The sequence below is a fragment of the Alosa alosa genome, chromosome 19, assembly GCF_017589495.1.
Source record: "Alosa alosa isolate M-15738 ecotype Scorff River chromosome 19, AALO_Geno_1.1, whole genome shotgun sequence".
In the NCBI taxonomy this organism is placed as follows: Eukaryota; Metazoa; Chordata; class Actinopteri; order Clupeiformes; family Clupeidae; genus Alosa; species Alosa alosa.
The window spans coordinates 30,231,727-30,253,875 of NC_063207.1; the positions used below are offsets into that span (position 1 = coordinate 30,231,727).

The window sequence follows — 22,149 nt, forward strand, 5'->3', positions numbered from 1 at the left end:
GATTTGCTCATTTTCTGGCAATTCTCCAATAAGGATAAACAGTGTTTTTTTCCTCTTTTTTTGATGTGAGGAGATTGCAGGCTTGCAGGTTGTGGTCTGGATGGCAAATTTATGTTAATGTTCAACCAGTGTCTTGAGTGAGTGGATGATAAAAAAGTTTGGTTGGTTGCTGTCTTAAAACTGCATGCTAACAAACACACACACACACACACAGTCTAAAACAGGTAAAACAATCACTCTGACAACCCAACATAAATGTGAATACACAGAAATCTATGTTCCCTCACCACTGTGCCACCTTGCCCATAAAAGCATTCACATGGCCAGAGGCAGTGTTGACAAGCTACATTTAAAACTTCATTTCAAGTCATGTCAGTCAAGGCCAGATTTCAGTTGCAGTCCAACTTTCCAAAGTCTCACGTAAGATCGTGTTGCAGCGGTTTACTTAAGGGAGAAAGCACAGTGTTAAAAAGAGAGAAAAATAAATGCAGCAGTCTCACTTTACTACCATCTTCACACCACTAATTACATGTCTTTGAAAAATGATAATATTTTTCATATTGAGACTACAGTCCGTTTTAGCTCCTGGTTACAACTTAATTCTGTGGCAGAGTGGAAGACGGTAAACAAACAATCGCTTTCTCATATCATGTCTTCATAACTAAAATGACCTTCACAATGCATCTGTTAAGCATTACCAGGTTGTTCTATGCAGCAGTTCTATTAGTGTGGTTCATGCATTGTCCTAGTTCTTTGAGTGTGAGGATGGCACTTTCATGCTGTTATCTCATACTCTGTGCTGAAATTCTTTGTAGTAGAAGGAGGAAAAGAGATGTCAGGCCTTGAACTAAATAGATTGCAAACCAAGTGATCTCTATTACTCGCTCTACCCCACGGATCCATGGCCTGGTATCTGATTTTTATTAAGTTAGAATTTGAAAGTGTGATAACTGAAACATAAGAGCACTTCAAAATGTGCGGCAAAGGGGGTCTGCCACTCCTGATTGTCTGAACATGAGCCAGCAAACCACTGAATTGCGCCTTCACTCAGCACGCAGTCAAACTCTTTAAAATCATTTCAATACGCAAAAAAGTAGGTCAGCTGATCCAGGAGAGCCAAGACCAACACCAATAACTTTGTTTGAGATGTCAAACGTCAAAACATATTAGTCTCTCTTACACGGGGTACAAAAACACCGGCAAAGATGATCTTGGTACAAACCAGGGCAGCTTCTAAGTGATGTCACAGACACAAATTCTTGGCCTTCTGTTTCCGACACATTTGATGTGCTTTAACGGAGGACTCCCTACCAAGGACAGGCCAATATCCAATCATACAAATCCTTACAACTAGAGCATTTACGTGAAATGCAATTCTGAGCCATTTAACAAGCAGATGTAATGTAATCTTGAAACACCTTTGGGAAACCAGGCAACAAGTTTTTCACCATACAGATGGAATATAATATGAGGTATCGACTGACCATTCCTCTCTTAACATGCAGCTTGTCCAAAAACACCTTTTTCAATTACTTGTACACAGTCTGGTCGGACACTTACCTCACAAGAAATTAGGTTCAGAGTAGGCCTTTAGGTTAACAGCATTCTCTGCTTTGTGCTTTCAGAGTTTTCAGGGTTGGGAATTGCAGTAAGGTTTTTTTTTATTTAATCAAAGAAAAAGAGCGGAAGAAGAAAAATGGACTGATCCAATGTGGGTCCCAGCTGTCTCTCTCTTTGCCAGAAACAACAGCCGGGTCTTTATTGCCTCAGTCACAGCAGCAAATACATTCACCGGACCGAACCAAAAAAAAAAAAGAAAAAACATAATTAGGTCAAATTTGTGCTAGCTCTACTTCATCCTGTCTTCTGAATGCTCTGTCTCATGAAGAGTGCTAGTCTCAAGATAGTCATGATGTAGCAAACTTTTGGTATGCGCTCAGATTTACAAGGCTTCTTCAGCTAGAGGGCTAGCCAGGGGGTACTCAGAATCAGGTTAAAATAACAGTTTACAAGACAAAAAAGAATGGCATCGCACCATACAGCCCCGGTGAAAGTATTACTGAGGACAAATGTTCAGTTTACTGCTGGTCCTCTGTGGGATTTCGCATTGATCACTTCATCAGCTTGCCAGTCGATGACAAGCTAACAGCTAAAACCACACAGCACCAATTTAGGTCAGCCAAAAACTTTCATTAGAATTGAACAGGACACACACACACACACACACACACACACACACACACACACACACACACACACACACACACACACACACACACACACACACACACACGGCAAACTTAGACACAGTATCCCTCTGCATGCTAACACTGTGTAGCCTGGCTTTGCTGTCTACGTACTTTCGTTCAATTTATTTTCGCTTCAGTACTGACGGTGTGTTCATGCGCATGGGAAAAACATTTTTCCCAGAAATAATGTTATCGTTCATTTCACTTCACTTCATGTGGAAATAATAGTGCCTTCATGCCGGCCGTAAACTCGGAGGACCCGACCTCCAAAAAAAGTATGCGTCAGCATAACAATGACATTGAAATCTGTATTTTTTTTAAGATGGTGCTGAGGGGGAGTAATGGAGCATACACTGAAAATAAAAGAGGGCCTAAAATTTAACCTTGGGGGACACCACACTTAATAAGAGCAGAGGATGAAAGTTCTGTCACTCAAATAGGATGAGAACCACTTTAACATTGGGCCCTACAAAGCAACTTCATCATCTTTTTAAAAGGATGACGTGATCGAAGGGGGAGGCAAAGATAATACACACTGCTGAGTATTATTTTTAAAGGTGCTTATTTGTTCTAAAAAGCCTTTCAAAAATGTCAATGACGTCATTCATTAGCAGAATGCTAGCGTGTTATGGGCAACTACGACCCAACCTGCAAGAAATCGAAAAGGACATAAGTACTCGTTCATTCAACTTTCGACCTATAATCCATATTGAACTTGCAGAAACAACAATAAAATCTGCCATTTTTCAACAACAATCAGGTGAAAGAGACAAATTTAGCTGTCTAGCTCCACAGACAGCTAATAGACATTGGGGCAGCCGTGGCCTACTGGTTAGCGCTTCGGACCTGGAACCGGAGGGTTGCCGGTTCCAACCCCGACCAGTAGGCACGGCTGAAGTGCCCTTGAGCAAGGCACCTAACCCCTCACTGCTCCCCGAGCGCCGCTGTTGTTGCAGGCAGCTCACTGCGCCGGGATTAGTGTGTGCTTCACCTCACTGTGTGTTCACTGTGTGCTGAGTGTGTTTCACTAAGTCACGGATTGGGATAAATGCAGAGACCAAATTTCCCTCACGGGATCAAAAGAGTATATATACTTTTACTAGACTTCCATTCATTTTGCTCTCGTCACCCACGATCATCCCTAGTGGAACTCATGCAACCAAAGTGGAATGCAACCAAATTTGCTACAATGGGGCTTAATAGGGAATGAACAGGTTCTCTGTAGACAGGCTCTGATGCTAGCTTGCTTGGTGGTGCAGAGAAACTTCTCTGTATGACGAAAGGCCTGTTGTTAGTGAACTCACTAACTCGGTTCAAAGGAACTCCAATGATTTTAAACTTCAAACAAGTGTCCATCCACCAGGAAGAAGAAGTTTGCCAATGAAGCCAGGCCAGATTCTTTGCCGAAGAGGAGCTTATTCAAGAGTATGGTTTACGAGGCTAAACACTCTGTATATGTATCTGTATTATGAAGTCAAGAAGAGGCTAGTACTCAACCAATGTCCAACATGAGTGTATGTTGCCCACCACCGTGTTCTCACTCACACACGGGTATGTTTGCATGTCTGTTTGTCAATCAGTCCATTTTCTTCCAGGATTCCTGGAGAGCACTTGCATTGGATTTGAAATGTTCTGATAGACTTCAATGAGGATATGCATTGGTATCCAAATACATACAGTGTCCCACACAGAAGTAGATTATCTAGGCTATCTTTAGCAAAGGGGAAATCCGTGGCTAGAGAGCAGAAGAAACACTACATTTATGCATCTATTCTACATTTCCAGTCTGTGGCAGTGCCGTGCATAACCGTAGGAGCCATTACTTGTTTCTGCTTTAAAGTGGTCAACGTCAGGCTAAACATAGAGGGTGTTGGTTTTGTCGGAAAGTCACTGAGCACAACAGGGAAAATTTAGATGCAGTATAGATGTTGGACTACATACAGCTATACTGATGCACGTGCAAGAGTGGCCCTTTTTACCGCTGGGTCCTGGCTAAAGAAGACAGAGAAAGAGAGACTTTGATTTTAAGCATTTTAGGTTTGGTTTATTGGAACAAATCCTACTCCAATCCAATCCAGTTCAAAATCTAGCTCTGGGCAATTCCACGCAAAACTGTCACGTCCATAATGGCAACTAAAAGCCATGGTATTTGTATAATAATAATGAAAAAATAAGAGCAGCAAAATTTTGTTGAAATTGTTGTTGTCAATAATTATGTGAAAAGTTTTTCATGTAAGTTATACAACCAAGAAGAGTGAATGCTCAGATTTCAAGTAATCATCATTCACATCATACCATACCATGGTATTGTGTTGGCGTTATGGAAGTGACAGTTTTGGTGGAATTGCCCTTGAAATATTTGAAGTTACTGGTTTACCAAACACAAACATTTAGACATGCCTAAAAACAAGACATACTGTACAAGCAAAATGAAAAGTGAGAGAGAAAGAAAGAGAGAGAGAGAGAGAGAGAGAGCTGAGTGAGTCAGCCTATAAGTGAGCCAGTCCATCCGTCATTAAGCTTCCCTGCAACCTTCTTCCAGCTCTCTATCTTTCTCTCTCTATCTTTCTCTCTCACTTTCTCTTCTCTTTATTTTCTCTCCTGCTCTCTCTCGGTTAGTGCCACGTGGACCGTGGACCTTGGCCAGGCCCTCTCCACAAGCAGCCCCACAGCTCGCGGTGCTATTAAAGCTCTGTGGTGGACCGCACTGCAGCACCGGAGTTCAGGATCTCTCGCTCTCTCTGCAGTCCTCTGGCTCATAGCCCAGCAGGCTAACGCCCTCCCAGGCCGGAGCTCGAGCTCAGTCCCCAGGCCCACAGCCCTGGCTCACGGGCCAACCTGCGGCCTGCTCTGAGCCTTTCACAGCTTCTAAAAGAAGAGTGTGAGAACCATTCCTTGGCTTTCTCAAATCAACACCTGCATGAGCCTATTCCCCCTAACACCTAAATGGTCACCGGGCAGCATAAGCTATAAGATAATACCCCATCAAGGTCAGCAAACCTTAATTCACTGCAGTCGTTTCTGAGGCGAAACTCAGAGTAGACATCACAAACTGTCCAGATGTTTCTGAGAAAACTGTGGGGTGGGATGATCAGAGCACAACAGAAACCTATTGGTTCTGTTTCTTTTGGTTTTCTCTATATTTTTTTCCTTTTTGTTCTCACAGAACACAAAAGTTAATATTTTACAAGGCCAGGTTGGATCACTCACAGATGATGTCCTGATTGCAGCACATTCTTGAGGTATTAGAAGATAAACTCATGGGTCATCTGGACCTTGTAGTCCCGTTCCTGGGACTGAGGGTGGTCTGGATCAGCATGTCTGTTCTTTTACAGATCTAAACCGTATGGTGGAGATACTACCCAAAATATATCACACACACACACACACACACTATTGTTTCCATGGCTGTTGATAAGGTTACCATCTGCTCATAAAATGTGACAATTTATAGTTGCCAAGGAATGATTGTATTCTTAACTGCTTTAAAAAATTGTCTCTAGCAGAGACTGCTAAATGTGCCACTGCACTGTGAGTTTGATAATCGGACTCGTCTTGGTTTGTGAAATTGAGCACTGTTTCAAGTGTGCACACATAAAGTCATGAGTATACTGCTCATGCAGGTAAAACCCTACAGCCTCTATAAGGCTGGACCCCCTGTTCACCTCTAGTGCATTCACCCATATACACCCTCTCTAGGCTCTTTGCCAAAGACTGATGCATCAAACACAACATTAGCGACTATAACAACCTTTCTACTTAATACTTATCAAAAGCATTTGGGACTGAAAACGCACTAGTATGGCCCATTGATTCTTCCCAACTCTACCCCTTGAAATCTATACAAGTGGCACCATGGTCAAAACTAGCCATGCGTGTGTGACCTACATTGTCCAGCTGTTAGCAATCTCTGATGGTGACGTTAGGTTCTTTTTTTATTGATTAGATACAGCTTGTAAAGGAGATATGGACGGGAAGCAGTGGCCGTGGCCATAGCTGTGGCGTGCTGGAGGCACCAGCCAAGCTGTTTTTGGTGCCAGAGCTCAAAGAGGCACCAGGGGGATGCGATCACTTCCTGTCCAGCTCCGTCACAGTGTGGAGGATGGCCTAACAATGTAAATCACCCCAAGTCAACAACGTGACAGACATAGATCATGGTGCACAGGAAAGAGAAACTCCAGCGACTTGGAAAAAATATTTTTGACCTAATTTTCTTCCTTTTTTTGAGTGGAGTGGGTTCTCTCCCCTTTGCATGCTGTTTTGATAAAATAACTATATATATGAGAGACACATGTGTGTGTTGAACTAATTCAAGTATACATCCACAAACAGTTTTAATTCAGATAAAATCAGCCCCTCCTCTGTAAAATAAAGTAGAAAAAGCAAATAATGAATGCATGCCAAAGCTCTTTCTTCACCTCTGCTGAAACTTGGACGCTTCATGATGCTCCCTGGTGACACAAGTGCGGACAAGTAAAGCTCACAAATCAATAACCACAAGCTACTTCCTGCAATTCCACTGTCTTTGTGTACACATATTGTAGCAAAGCCGATTCCACACCTGGGTAAAAGATTTACAAACTAATAATCTCCCCTGTTTAATAGGACATAAAAAGGGAAAGCTACAAAACCACCCACTGTGATCGATGGGAACAGAAACTGAGATCTGTCATTGTTTTGGGAGGTAAAGTCATTGGCCATTTGAGAACAAAAGCACTGTTAATTGCTTCATTTTGCCCAAAAGAGAAACAGAAACAGTGCACACTGTACAACTTTTTGTAAACACCTCCTCTGTGAAATTGGTATGTTTGCTTGCTCTAAATGCAGCCAAAGCCAATTGTTAAATGGCACTGAGACCAGCATTACCCTTGTAATCTCTGTGCTTGGTGCAAATTCAACCATTTAACATGGAGTCAGCTCTTTAAATAATAGGCTTAAATGTATAGTCTAGATTTTATAGATTATGCTTATTACCTGTCTGCGTTTTACACTACTACCTGACATTAAACATGCCCCCCCCCATGTTCAGGCCAAGAGAGAAGCTGTAAATCAGAGCCCTTCTGTCTCGAGTATATTCCCTCAGGGATTACAGGCTTACCAGGAGTTCCAATACTTTTGGTGGTTGACCCCTCCACTAATTGTGACGAGTTTCTTTTACAGTGTTTTTGCAATCAGCACATGGCATGGCGCTAGGACCATTTGTTTCTATTTTAATATATTTCATTTGTGTATGACTGGTTTTCTAATGCAACGAGAAAGGTTTTATTGCAGATCACGTTGACAAGAGTGGTGGAGTGGGCAATTATTCCTAAAAGGGCTTTTATAATGTGAGATGTGTTGCACAAGGAACCAGAATGGAAAGATAGGGCTCGCTGTGATCTGGCAGTCTTCGTTTTTGATGAGATACGCAGTCCATGTTTGGGGTGATGACACTATGTTTCCATCATAACAAAAAAGGAAAAATGTGATACGTGTCTTAGGCCTTCATGCACGTCTGCTCAAGGTAGAAATGCATTTACTCACAATCCGAAGAAGCAACAAAAGTGTCTCTTACTGCAGTGTAATAGTAAAAGATAAACAAATAACAATGACACACAACTAGAAAGACCACATTGGAATGAGCAGCGAAGAACTTCAGTAGGCACTACACTTTGGGAAAACATAAACCACTAAGCCTTCTTAGTTCCATATGTGATCATGCAGAGCTACTAAAATCCCAAACAAAACAATCCTGGAAGGTCAGCGTGGTGGTGTTGAGCTGAGCAGGGTTGCAGTCAAACCCTAAATTCAGTAAGGCCACAACAGAACAGGCGGCTGGCTCCAATGTGCAACACTACGTAAGGGATAATGGACGACACGGTGGTCTGTTCACAGAAGTTAATGCACGGTCGAGGTTGTAAAACGGCCCCGACACGAAGCGGTGAACAGACCACCGTGGAGTCCATTATTGGGGGCCAAGCAGCGAAGCTGCGATGCAACCTATAGTGATTCTATGTGTTCTTCTTATTATTATTATAACAAAACGCTCATTTGCCATTGAACCATACTGTAAAAAGTTGGGAAATTTGGCACATTGATTCGGTATAGTCATATGATTAATTTAACTAAGTTTCATGTCAAGTGCTCTAGCGCCCCCAATGAGTCAGATTTTGCATTACATCTATGCGCTTAAAGTTTCAACCATACAAATTGAGGTATACTTGGAATCCTTGGATGAGGCCGAACTCAACGCACCCCATGACGTCAATTTCCGCCATATTGGATCTTCCGCCATATTGGATTTAATCAAAACACTTAAAAGGAATCAAAGGTCATAAAGTTTGTCCGATTTTGACGAAACTTGTCGCAGTGATCGTAAGTTCATCCGATTTTCATGAAACTTAGCACAGATGATCTTTAGACCATGACTCACAAATGCATTGCTTTTTGGAGCCATATTGATAACCCGTCGCCCGTGGTAACCAATCAAATTTGGCGGCGAAGCCGCAAAACAGGAAGTGAAGTGATATCTCAGCAAAGCTTTCTCGTATCAACACCAAACTCAGTACATGGTCTCAGGACCCAATTAGGAAGAAGCTCAATAAATTTGATGACCTTTGACCACTATGTGGCGCTATTATCACAGGGAGTGGGCTCATATTTCAGGAATGCTTTCACGTATTGAAACCAAACTTAGTATATGGACTTGGGACCTTATACTGAGGACACAAAATAAATTTGGTGACCTTCAACCTCTAGGGCGGCGCTAGAGTAACACAAGATTAGGTCATATCTCAGCAATGCTTTGACGTATCAAAACCAAACTTGGTTCATGGACTTGTGACCACATCCTGAGGATGCACAATCAATTTTGCGACCTTTGACCACTAGGGGTGCTATAATTTGCAAAACTTTCTCATATCGACACCAAATTTGGTACATTGACTCGGGACCACATCCTGAAGATGCTCAATATATTTAGTGACCTTTGAACACTAGGGGTGCTATAATTATCAACACTTTCTCGTATTGACACCAATGTTTGAGGTATGCGCATGTATATACATGGAGGTTTATCTGTGTATATGTGTGTGGTGAGTCGGATGGGAGGTTAATTGGGTGTGTGTATAATGTAGCAACATTGTGTTGCCATGACAACTCCTGCTCAACTGCTTGGCCCCCTCATTGCTGCTTGCAACTATATTCCCGCTTATTCCACTGTTGCCACTTGCGTTGTGTTCATTTTTAACGTTTTAATCGCTAAAACTGTCTTGTTTGTAGAACTAATTTCTTCCGACACATATATCAACTAATTTCTCAACTTGCAGGACAAACTGCCGTTACTAGTTCTAAATGGATGGTTGCTACGGCCAAAGGCCAGTCGTTCTCTCTCCCGTTGTCAAGCGGGCGTATCCCAAGATTCTGATGAACTTTAGTTTTGAAACATCGCTATTTTACTTAGCCTGCTGTCATCCATCTAGCTAAAAGCCACCATCATATGCTACAATGTTGCCATGTTCTGAATGTCTGTATTTTACAGCTCGGAAGCAACGTGACTGTTCATTTCAACTTAACAACGAGTTCGGCAAATTAATATACAAATATAGCCGACGGCCAAAAAAATGGATCTACTTCATAGGTGTGCAAATAACATAGGCCTACGGTTAATGGTCGTTCTAAATTACGTAGGACAATGGGAAATTCAACCAAGCAGTGGAATAATGTAAAATATCAAACATGTTTAGTTTGCAGAGATTTGCCCATGTGGTCAGCACATTGGGAAGGTCAGCAGGGCGTTCCCAGGACTGGTCTGTGACTCACACCATTGAAGGCAAAGAGGCAACAAGCTGGTCTTCAACAGGCAGCGGTTCTGAAGTGTTTCCCATAGCTCAGGCAAAAGAGTGGCAAAGTGACCTCATGGCATCAAAGTAAATAAAGAAACCGCAAAACAGTACACAAGAATAATATGGCAGAAGTGGTGAGACTATTAAAATCACACTCTCACACACAACTAGTCATTAGGACACATGTAGTTCTTGCAGGACTTCTGCGCATGCAAAACACCTCTAAATAAAATCAAACATGTATTATGCTATACTGCATTTTATTACGGTCTATGACATTTTCCATTTACAAAAGAGGAATAAACGTAGCTTGAAGAGATTTTCAGCAAGAGCCTCTGAAGTCAATTTAACCACACCAAACATAAGAAAATTTGAGATTCCTCTCAAAGGTAACCTAGTTAATGTTGTACCACTAATGTATCGGTGCATCGTGCTAAAAGCCACATGACAAACACACATGTACATACACACACATAAAAAAGGAAGTTGAGGGCTTATATTGGTCCACTTAAAAACAAATCTGCCCATCAGAGGAGCCCTAGCACCCCCACCCCTCCACACCCCTAAACTCCCCCTAGACAGCTCTTTGTAATTGTGTGTGGTAATAAATGCCCCACCCTGGACCAGATGGCATGGATAGCTACCCCTGGTGATGGCTCCACCTTGGGGCTTAACTGTTGGGCGGTGTGTGGAAACTGAGCTGGCACTGCCATGCAAGCGTGAACACAGGGCCACAAAACAGGGCCTGGTGCAAGACATGTGGCACAGGGGAACTGTAGGAGACATACCACATTTAAATATACCAGAGAGATATACCACATTTAAATGTTTCTTGTCATGAATGGGTTGGAGGTTGTTTGTTTGTTTTTTTTTCCTTGCTAAGTGTTTGTTATTTTCTGTACCACATAACACTCCTGTAACCTACCCGAGGATCAATTCCTCTTATATATTTAATTTCACGGAAAAACTGTTTATGTGGTCCATGTTGATGTCTTAAAAGCTTCCTTTCCAATCCATGGACAAAGCACTAAGACTAGAGTGGTAAAGGAGTATGATATATCTTTAGTTAGGATGAAATTTGTAAAATGCAGCATTCCAGGATTTTCCAATATTCTTGAAAAGTGAAGTTTGTCTGATGGATTCTGTTTGGCAAATATTCCCATTTGAACGCAAGCTTCTTTGATAAGAAGATTTAATGCTAGTCATATGCGTTTCTTAGAATGAAATGGAAAGAATTTCAACACAGAAATAGAAACAAAAAACAGCCTGTTATATAAGCTTCACACCTTCAAGATGTGTTCACCATAAAATGAATATCTTGACAGAGTGCTGCATCACGTCGGAGTGAGTAAAAGACCAGACGAGTTTATAACCCCTTTTTACGATGATAAGACCGTTTTGAGATTCCAAGTACATTCACTTAAACATAACCACATCAGTTTTGGGGGAAACATTCTGGTAGCCTATTGTACCATAAAACTACAAAAGACTACTTCAAAGTAAATATACTGACTTTGGAAATCCTGTGAGAACCAGCACTAAATAATCCCCCATTTGCAAAAGCTGTAGTGGGATTTTTAAAGACCAACATAAGCCACACTCATTGTTTCATATTGCTTTCAAATTCAGAGCCCCCATTAAATGTATGGCATATGACATAGGGCATGGAAATGCCTGGTGTTAAGGTGCTATTTCATGAAGGAACAGTGTTTGCTCTTATCTGCATGCGCACTGGTTTACTATGGAAGCCTTTGAAATGACTATATTTGGGGATACGGGTAGTGACTGGTTGAGGAATATAAGTCATTGTTTTTACAAGAATGTGTGGACAATCATGCCAATAAGATGTGTTTTGACCGCTCATAAATTGTGCAAGAGTTAAGACTGGTCTTTGACATGGATTGTGAACACACACACGCCAAAGTGGCATAAACAAATTGTCAGGCAGGATTAACACTCATCTATGTTTGGATATTAAATTCTAAACAATTCAAGGACACTTTAATTCCAACAAATGCTGAGTATTTTTTGAGAGTGTTTCAACCAAAAGGGGTAAAACACCACTCCCAGACCCTCTCCACACAGCTTCTTTTCATTTTGGCTTTCTTGAAAGACCTCAATGCAAGTGCTTGGCCTCTCCTGAAATTAAAGGCGACCAGGTCAGCCATTTATGGCACTGGCACCCACCCATCTATCCACAGCAAACCTTTTAATTATGTTCTGGGTCAGCTCGCCGAAGACGGCTGCAAGAACCTGGGCAATGTATCCACAAGAGCGAATCAATTACTCCCTCGAGGAAGAGAATATTGGGTTTTTACGTCATCGTTTTCAAATGTTTGTGGATTAACTGTCCACACAAATATGCAAAGTGTGTATTTTTCAAATGAATACAGGGCAGACAGCGTTGTTTTCAAATGGTTCCATCTCAGGAGTTCCGGAGCTCTGAAACGCTGGAGTAGTGTGGATGGCACAAGCGCTAGAGTAGTGTGGATGACACAAACGCTGGAGTAGTGTGGATGACACAAACGCTGGAGTAGTGTGGATGACACAAACGCTGAAGTAGTGTGGATGGCACAAACGCTGGAGTAGTGTGGATGGCACAAACGCTGGAGTAGTGTGGATGGCACAAAGGTCTGTGGAACTGAAAGGAAAGCAGAATAGTGTGGATGCAGCCCTAGAGCTCCTTCCCCCAAATGGTTTCAATTAGATGTGTGAGCAGCATACACTACTGGAGAGAGTAAATCAGAGCCCTGTCTCCTACCACACACACACACACACACACACACACACACACACACACACACACACACACTCTCTCTCTCTCTCTCTCTCTCAAGAGAAAAACCTGTATAGATTTTTTTCTTTTCACAACAAAACCGTAAAATGAGACTGATTTATTGAAAATGTCTGGCATCGCTGCCCTTTGCACTGCCACTGAAACTACTAAATGACATCCTGTGGTCAAAAGCAAGCTTACCATACATCACAATCAAATGATAATTTATTATCTTCTGCACAGGACAACACGGTCATTGTCCTGTCTTGTATACTACAAAAATCCCCCTCTTTCTCTGCCATGACCCTTTGCCATGAACATACCATGGTACAGGACCTGCCTGCAGCCCGACATGAGGGCTGCCTCAGTTGTACACCATGTTTTAAACTACCACTGCAGCGAGCCAGTCCTCTGACAGGAATACTCGGAGGAGCGAGAACACCGCCTGGAGTGAGGACAGCCGAGAATAAACCTTCATCCATCTCAGTCTCATTCCTCAATGCCTCATTGGATGAGTCAAGATGGACAGCTACTATGTCCAACTGTCTTTCCAACATTAAGGTTTAAAGTTCATCCCGTGCCTAAGCAGAGATCCAGAAAGTAGCTGTTTTTTTGCACAATAGTTCTCATGATTCACGGAAACCTCTCACTTTTATTGTTTGTTGACCTCCTTATCCCAAGGCATTGTCTCATTAAATCATAGGGTTGAGAAGGCTTCCATTTGGCCAAAGTTGGACAAAGGGTCTTGAACCTTGCACCGTCAATGGTACTTGCACTAAAAACATACTGATATTTCTGCCTGAAAAAGGCAAATGATTGTTTTTTATTGTTTTGGGCAACTTAGAATGCCCATTATCCAACAATGGAGTAGCAGACAGTAAGGAGACACGCTCACAGCTGGACAGCCCAGGTTGATCTGGGTCAGAGTTGCCTTGGATTTAAATACTTCTGAGCAGGCCTCACCATTTACTAACAACTTTAACAATTGTTACAAACAAACCATATTGTTGCTTAAGGTTCACAGGAGATACAAACAATGAATTCTATCAGAGATTTAAAAACAAACCATTGAAATCTGACTTCCAAGTTTCACATGGTTTCAATGATCAAATCCATGTCTGGGTTGCCTCAGCACGGCATGTTCAAACAGAGCATAGAGCTGAGGCACATTTGCACTCAGTCAACACAGCGACAGACAAAATGCCCCTGATCAAACACAAATGCTATATTTGTGCTATTCTATACTTATTCCTTTCAGCTCTTTGTGCTAAAGAGTGAACAACTATCTCAGAGGGAAATGTGTCAAAACTCACTCACACCAAATATTGTTTCAAAAATAATGACCCACAAAGACACAACAAGAGGCATTCTGGCCCACACTGCAGCCCACCAATAACAGGGCATCTGAAATAAACACTACTAGTACCCTCACAAGGTCTAACACATAATAAAAAGCAGCATCCTGCTCCCCATACTCCAAATGCTTTGAAATCAGACGACAGTTTATCTTAACATAGGCCAGCTATGTAGGTACTGTAACTGAATGGTGGTGCCATCGCTCAGTTAACTGTAACCACACTGTCACCATGATTAAAACAATAAAACACCTCACAAAATACTTTCATACACAGACAAGTTTTAAAAGCATAAGGCCTCGTTCACACACATCTTCTCACATTTCCAAACAATGATGAAGTCATGGTCTGTAAAATCACAGAGGCTGCAGACAACCTGATGTCTGGATGGAAACAGTAACATGCCTGCAATACATAGCTGGTGTGTGTGTGTGCGTGTGTGTTTGTGTGGTTTGGGGGCTATGTCTTTTACAGTTGTAAGGTAAACAGACAATGGGCCTCCTTTGAGACTCTTATGCTAAGTCATGATGCTTTAATAGGAGCCTGATGAGGCCGCCTGCTGTGCGGGCTACTGTAATGAGCCTTAATGACTCCATCTCACCACCACTTTAAATTGCGCTACCAGTAGTTAATGGGACCTTGGTGAACCCAGGGCCTGGGAAGTCAGCAATGGCTGAACTGTACAGAACGTACCTGGGGCAAGTTGTGGTCAGGGTAGGGGCTTCGCACAGACAGGAAGTCTTCGCGAGGGAGCAAGGTGTGCAGTCTGGAATCAATTTGGACGAGCTGATCCAGTTCAGAAGGTTCCGGAGTGTAGCCCTCGCCCAGTCGGATTGACATGGTACACATAGATGCCGTCCCCTGGTAAAACATGGTTACACCAGACCATAGGCTAAAGGTTAATGGCACATAACAGTCTGTGTGTGTGTGTGTGTGTGTGTGTGTGTGTGTGTGTATGTGCGAGAGAGAGTGTGTGTGTGTGTGTGTGTGTGTGTGTGTGTGTGTGTGTGTGTGTGTGTGTGTGAGAGAGAGAGAGAGAGAGTATAGAAGAGACATGACATAACAATTAACCATTGTTCAATCAATTAACCACCAAGCACAATTTAGTTTACAAGAACATAGTAGGACAGTAATAGTCCATTTGCAATCATTACACATAATTTAAGTTAACACTTAACAAGAACATGCTACAACAAAAGTCTAATTGTAGTCTGACCCCAGACGGTGAAAGGAAACCATTTCTTGAAGGTCCCTGTAGTCCCCCTTTAATGTGAAACAGTTTCTGGATTCACAGTAAACTGGGGCTCATGAAAATCTGTTGAAAGGTAAGACACATTTAAAGAAACTCAAGGAAAGTAGCTAAATGTCAGTTCCAGGGATTGATTGTCTAAAAACCAGGACAGTGCATGAGCAAGCCACATCTAAAAGTTGAAACTTGGACCCACTTGGAGTAACAGTTGAACTGCACCTAGAGACAGGAGTGACATGTTTGTTGTCAGAGGGCCTTGTGAAAACCACTCTGGTATTTTTGTTGTGTTTTTTGGAGGGGGAAACAGGGGATCTTGATTGCTCCACTCAATTCCACCCTCTTCCATTCTGCTCCCCTCCACTTTCTCCGTTGGCCGTTTCCTTGCCAAGACGCCCCAACGGAGGCCAAATATCTGAGTAGTGACTAATCTCTGCCTCTGTTTTAGCGATGAGCAAAGCTCCTGCCGGAGCTCAAAGGCTTTCGAGGCGGCAGCCAGGGGTGGGCAGTGAGGTCATCGCCACTTCTGGGTGAGGTAACTTCTTGTCCCACTGCCCATGCTTGTGCTGGAGCCCACCTCCCCAGCTCCTTCAGTAGAGCCCCCAACATAAGCAACATAATGTGTCCTGCGAGGAGAGCTGATATCAGCTTAATAGATGACATCAGTGTCTGGGATATGACCATGGTGCACTAGAGATAGTGGCAAAATGGTGTATTAGATACGGTGAAGATACTATGTTGAACAAATAAGTTAACATGAGGGACTACAACTACTTTCTAGTGAAGCATACTGGGACATAATGGCAAGACTCAATAAGCTCTATAAAAACATTTTAAACTACACAGTTCAAGTGGGCCTAAAAGTCTGAAAGCAATTTGGTGTAGAATAAAATAACGGAAATTACACCAATTGTAACCATGATGGCTTGGCAAACTGTTTCAAAGTGCCATCCTTCCAATTTTTCTGAGCTATGGCTGTGAAACTGACCTCTCACACATACAATAAAATGGTTAAATTTGACACAATACAAGTGTTTCAGATTCCACTTAACCTAGATAAGGATATAAAGTAAAATAGAAGCTAAAAGCTTAAACAAATCAGGAATGTATTTAAAATTAATCTCTCTCTCCCTTGCTCTTTGTCCTTCACCCTGTGATGTACTTTGTGTGTGAATGAATGTTCTAACAGGTACAGGGAGGTGGCAAAACTCCTGAGCTATCCAGGGTCCTGAAGAAAACCCCTAGCATTGGGACAACTGCAAATGCAAGCAATACTCATCTTATCAGCAGTGGATAACCCAAACATAAATATAAAAAATACAATTGCATTATTATAGCTAATAATACATAATGAATGAAAGTGAATAAATAATAGTGAATAAAATTGAGTGAGTCCTCAGGGCCAGACAGTGTCCTATTCATCTTTGTCAAAATCTGAGGAAGAGGGGAGGGGGGCAGATCTTATCAATCAATCAGAGTAGTGAGGAAAGGCCACTGGCTATATTTTACACCTTAGTCTAAGACATCCAGCATCGACAGGAAAGACGAGTGTTAAATTGATTATAAAGCTCTGTTTGGTTCTGGTAGACATGGCCTCACACACACACACACACACACACACACACACACACACACACACACACACACACACACACACACACACACACACACACACACACACACACACATCCACTCACTTACTCTCAGGATTCCATCAAAACCAGCTCACTCTGTTCTGCACTGTCCAGAACAGCAGGGACACACAATAACAGGAAGTCAACATCTAACCTGTAAAAAGCTCAGAGCTAATATACTCCTCCACTGTCTGATACCCACTAATAACATACACAAAATGCTTCCTCAAGTAATCTACGATAAACAAAAGAGTGCTTTTTGGCAGAATACAACAACTGAAGCCTAAACACTTCCATGTGTCCCACCTTCATGACTCACAACAATTACAACCATTTCAGAGAGGCACACTGCACAATCGCAAAGTTCACCATTCTTGTGTTCAAAAAACCATGCAGCAACTAACAGCAAATGTCTGACACGTCATAAGGACCTCTCATTAATATGCCATTGTGTACACAAGACTGCAGCACTGATTGATGACAGCTGGGGTAGAACGGCCTTTTTCAAATCCAGTAATCTACATCAACTCATTCTTGTGCACTGATTAAGGCTTGAAGTAAATAGCTAGGAGAGGCAGGCTGGCTGTTGGCAGTTTGTAAGCCACCACAGCATGCTGTTAAATGGCTGAAGCCTTCAGAAACCAGACAGGCTGTCAAAAAACAATAGGGCTGTTAGCACTCACTTGTCCCAGAATTCAATCAGACAAATAGAATTAAACCAAAATTCGGCACCACATAAATTAAATTTAGAGTAATTTGATAGAGTGAATTTAGCCCCTTCTCAACCCAACCTCCCCTTCTATGTGAAATCTGACTGTTTGACCTGTTACTCTGCGAACAGCACCCAGTATGTTTAATCACACTGCAAGAATAGCTTTGAAGTGATGTGGATGGATTAGCCATGACAGTTCCTTATGGCATGCCACCCTCCTCACTGACAGATTCAACAAAGCGCGGAGGGTGTCATGACGGTCGAGGCTGTCTCTGAGATGTGACTGATGACTGGAAATCTGTGGGGTGATCGCTACGACGTGAGTAATGGCCGGCCTGCCTCGGTTCTCACCTGTTCTATGCAACTCTGGATGTGACAGGTATGGAAGCATATGTGTATCTTAATTCAAATGAGAATGCAATCTGCAATATGCAATTCAAAAAGACATTACATTATGCAATTGCCAATTTATTATGTAATTTAATATTGCAATTTGCAATAATTTCCAACAAATTGTATTTTAATCTGCAAAGTGACAATGCAATCCTAAAAGTAAGTACTAAAAGTAAGTACTTTTACACCTTAAAAATACTTTAAATATACTATAATAAACTAAAACAGGTGCTGTAAGTGTATAACTAGGAGAGATGCTAACAGTCTAATCTGATTCAATGAGCTGGAGCTAAAAGTGCTACTGTTAGACTCAGAGAACGGCTGGATGAACTGGTGAAAGGTAAAACTCAATTGGAGGTGAAAAATGAGTGTATTACCCCAAATGGTGGAATATCCCTTTAAGTTTAATTGATAAAATACATTTTAAGTATAACTTTTTTTTGGTAAGGGTACATAAAGAAGGATTTAACCTCACAGATTAAACGTGTAGAACCATTAACTAATCACCCTGAAACCTTACAAAACATATCACATTTGATATACTTAATGAATCATAATGCTAATGTTCATTTAGGATGTTCATCTGGGATTTGGGAGGTTACTCTGAGATCCTAAACACATGCTCTGAGTCTGCTTAGTAGTAATGTGAGTGTATGGGTAGAGTGCTTCTGCAGCCAAACGCAGCTCTGGCGGACCCCTGAATCCAGCTATTTCTAGTTATCAGGCCTGGCTGACTGCTAACCTCGTGGTCGGCAACAGTGCTGCAGTGGTCTTCGCTCTCGTTGTCGATGTCCTGGAGCAGTTCACAGAGCCTCTGCTTCTCGTCCAGTGTCATGGGCACGTGGTGGCCAGAGCTTGCCAGCTGTCACGTTCCACAGGGAGTGAGTGGAGAGGCATCATGTGAGCAAGTTTTGAAAACATTAAATTTAATTCAGCCACCACACACACACACACACACACACACACACACACACACACACACACACACAGTTACATTTCCCCAAGCTTCAGGCACATCTCTGATCTCTCTTTCAAAGGCAACCCCAGAGGGAAAAAAACACATGGACCAGGGATTCACTCATGAAATTGACTGCCATATGACTGACCTCGCATGACTTCTGACTTACCTCAATGTTTTTTGTCACAAAGTTCTGTGCCTGCTTGCCTGTGGCGTCCCCCGTCTGTCTGCTGCTGTCTGCTTTGCCCTCTTTGTCCTGCTCCTCATCCACTTCAGATGGCTCTGTTGCTGAGTCACTCTTCTTACACTCACCTGTACAGATAAACAGGAGACGACGAGTGCTTTCAGACAATAACTAAATTAATCAGACTATACATTTCCTCTGCATAGCTGAAGTATGTCAAACCAAATAATTCAATTTAGTGGATGGCAATCATAAAGAATAAAGCTTAAAACGATGTGCTCCTTTTTATCACATATATGTATAGGGATGTTATTTTCCTACTGTCATACAGTTCAGTTCATAACTAGTACATACAAAACTAAACAGTGATCTTATTTATGTATTTCAAGAATTGTCCCAGTCTCTAAACAGGGTCCTCTCCTTTAGTGTTGTACAAGTGATTTACTCATGCAGATACTGCCATCTAGTGGCTACAAATCAGAAGTGCTTTTTTGCTAAGGAGCATGCTTACAATGTCACCTCCCAAAGGAAAAGAATAAGAATGAAACAAAAGTGGCAAAATGTATTAAGCAGCATACCTTCCACACATTTCTGACTGGGATACTCTTTTTCAGGAATCTGAGTCCTAAAGACGGGAACAACGTCCAGCTCAACATTGGATTCATTGGCTTGAAAATGTGGGGGCGGAGGGGTTGTGTGAGCTTTTTATATTGTTCTATAGATAATAAATATCATTCCATAATAAATATGACTTAAGAAGCAACTGTTATGGTGTACTCACATGTAGAGGATGTCAGGGCCAAAAATAACTTTGTGTTTTCAATAACATCCTTGCGCCCACCTTTTGTTGGGAGTTCCTTTAAATTAAATGTGATTAAACAGATGAAAGATGAACAGATGTCACTCTATCTTCCAATATGGTTTGGTAAAGTTGCTATGGTAAAGTTCACATTCAATGCACAGGTTGCTAAAGCTTTTTTAAGAGGTAAGAGGTGACTTCCAGTCGAAAGATTTTGGTGGTTATGTCCATCATCTTAAAAGGATCATTTAGCTCAACCACAGGGGACCACTGCAAATGTTCTGCATTGAAACTGCAGTAGCAGCATCACATTTCTTGCCATACCTGCAGCTCCCGCCATAGTTTTTGAGAAAGCTCTCGCCCTTTCTTTTTCACTTCCTTTTCTTTGGAGACCTTCTGGGCTAGGATTTTGTCCAGTCTCTTCATCTTCTTAATAGCCTTCTGCAACTCTGGATCATCATTCTCTTCATCCGAACCGTCTGTCTGAGACGTCTCTGCAACATTCAAAATATGTTCTATAAATCTGGGTTTTTTTGTTTTGTTTTTTCCAGGACATAGGCTACTGAGAAGATATATATCCTAAGGTACCCTGGAAAATCCAGAGTTCTCGCAAGAGCACAATTTAAATTGTCTCTGCAAGACACTCTGTCAGTGAGTAATGATGCACGTTACTTTTGCCACTTGTATCACTGGGAGCCAATCACATCGGTGTACCTGACATAGGCGGGCCAGAGGCGAGCTAAACAGATGACAGTCGTAGTGTTATCCAATTGCATCAAAGTCCGGAATCAGTCAGTAAACATTGGTTGTATTGTGTTATCCAATTGCGTGCAGTGAGATTTTCAAATGCACGTTTGGTGCCGCCCCTCGAGTTGGACCATTACATTATTCGTGGCCAGACCCTTAACTAGATTACCAGGGTCTGGAATCTCCAGGCAAATCCTAAAGTGGATATGCAACAAATCACTTTGGCCTGGTTATATTCTAGCCTGTTAGTCTCAGATTTAATTTACTCTTACCTGAAGGGAGAAGGTCACCTGGGGCATCTTCATCAGAAATGTTTTCTGCAAAGCTTTTAGCTTCAAAGACCATTGTGTGAACCTTCAAAAAGCAGAGGTGTCAGGTCAAGAAATGGCATAGGTCTACAGTCTGCTCAGCTCCATTTGCAAGTGCAGTAAGTGCACTTGCACATTCAGTAAGACCGATGGGACATCTCTGTTGTCTAAAAAAAAATATTATTTGTCTGTCACAGATCTTTTAGGCTTGGACGTTCAAATGATATTTCCTTGCTCCTGAAACCATTACATAAAAACATATCATAAACGTTGGAAAACTATTAAACTACTGTACTAAATTGTATTAAAGTATTATACTATTGTAGCCTATTGTGATTGATATTGGCCTAGGTGGCCTAGGCCAGGGGTTTTCAACCAGTGGTCCGTGAGGACATGGTCCCTGACCATGGATTCAGTAATGTAGATTGGGAATCAGTATTTTTATTCAGTGTTGGTACTAGCATTACGTAATTAGTCAGCATGGTGGTCCCTGGTTCACAATCAGTTGAAAACCCCTGGCCTAGGCCTATATATTTTGTAAAAAAACGGACTTCGATTTCACCTGTTCTTCTATGGTATAAGAACTAAGTACTTCCAGGGACGTGGGACTTGCACGGATAATTCTGCCACCTTCGCCTAAAGATGCTGTTGATACACGACTTCCAATACGGGTACGATCACTCGAGGCAGGACGGGAAATATCTTCCAAGCTGCCCCTCGTTATATCCATCTGATGACAAAGAGGTAGCTACTGAAACATAAGTAGTATTATTATGTGCTAGCACTATATGAACTTCAACTGTTCCAGTTTGTGAGATAATATAACCATAGCATGCTGCATGAACGCACCCGACAAGTGAAGACATTGAAAACATACTAGCAGCTAATTAAAAAAAAAGATAAGTAGCCGAACGTCTGTGTAAGTGACAGCTGCTGAGATAACATTAAGGTTAAAATAGTTAATA

At 41.9% G+C, this 22,149-nt stretch overlaps 1 protein-coding gene across 3 annotated transcripts in view; it reads right to left on the bottom strand.

The window, feature by feature from the left end:
- Nucleotides 1-22,149, bottom strand: part of fsip1 (fibrous sheath interacting protein 1) — a 43,270-nt gene that overhangs the window by 20,853 nt on the left and 268 nt on the right. For 2 of the 3 annotated variants that reach the window (XM_048227257.1, XM_048227259.1), the window contains exons 2-9: nucleotides 21,747-21,914; nucleotides 21,149-21,230; nucleotides 20,454-20,623; nucleotides 20,112-20,187; nucleotides 19,909-19,998; nucleotides 19,316-19,458; nucleotides 18,931-19,050; nucleotides 14,897-15,064 (exon numbers count right to left, since the gene is read on the bottom strand). In XM_048227257.1, the coding sequence (XP_048083214.1) occupies nucleotides 14,897-15,064; nucleotides 18,931-19,050; nucleotides 19,316-19,458; nucleotides 19,909-19,998; nucleotides 20,112-20,187; nucleotides 20,454-20,623; nucleotides 21,149-21,230; nucleotides 21,747-21,914 (1,017 nt within the window). Of the gene's footprint in view, nucleotides 1-14,896; nucleotides 15,065-18,930; nucleotides 19,051-19,315; nucleotides 19,459-19,908; nucleotides 19,999-20,111; nucleotides 20,188-20,453; nucleotides 20,624-21,148; nucleotides 21,231-21,746; nucleotides 21,933-22,149 lie in introns of all 3 variants that reach the window. The other variant, XM_048227258.1, reaches the window with a different exon arrangement.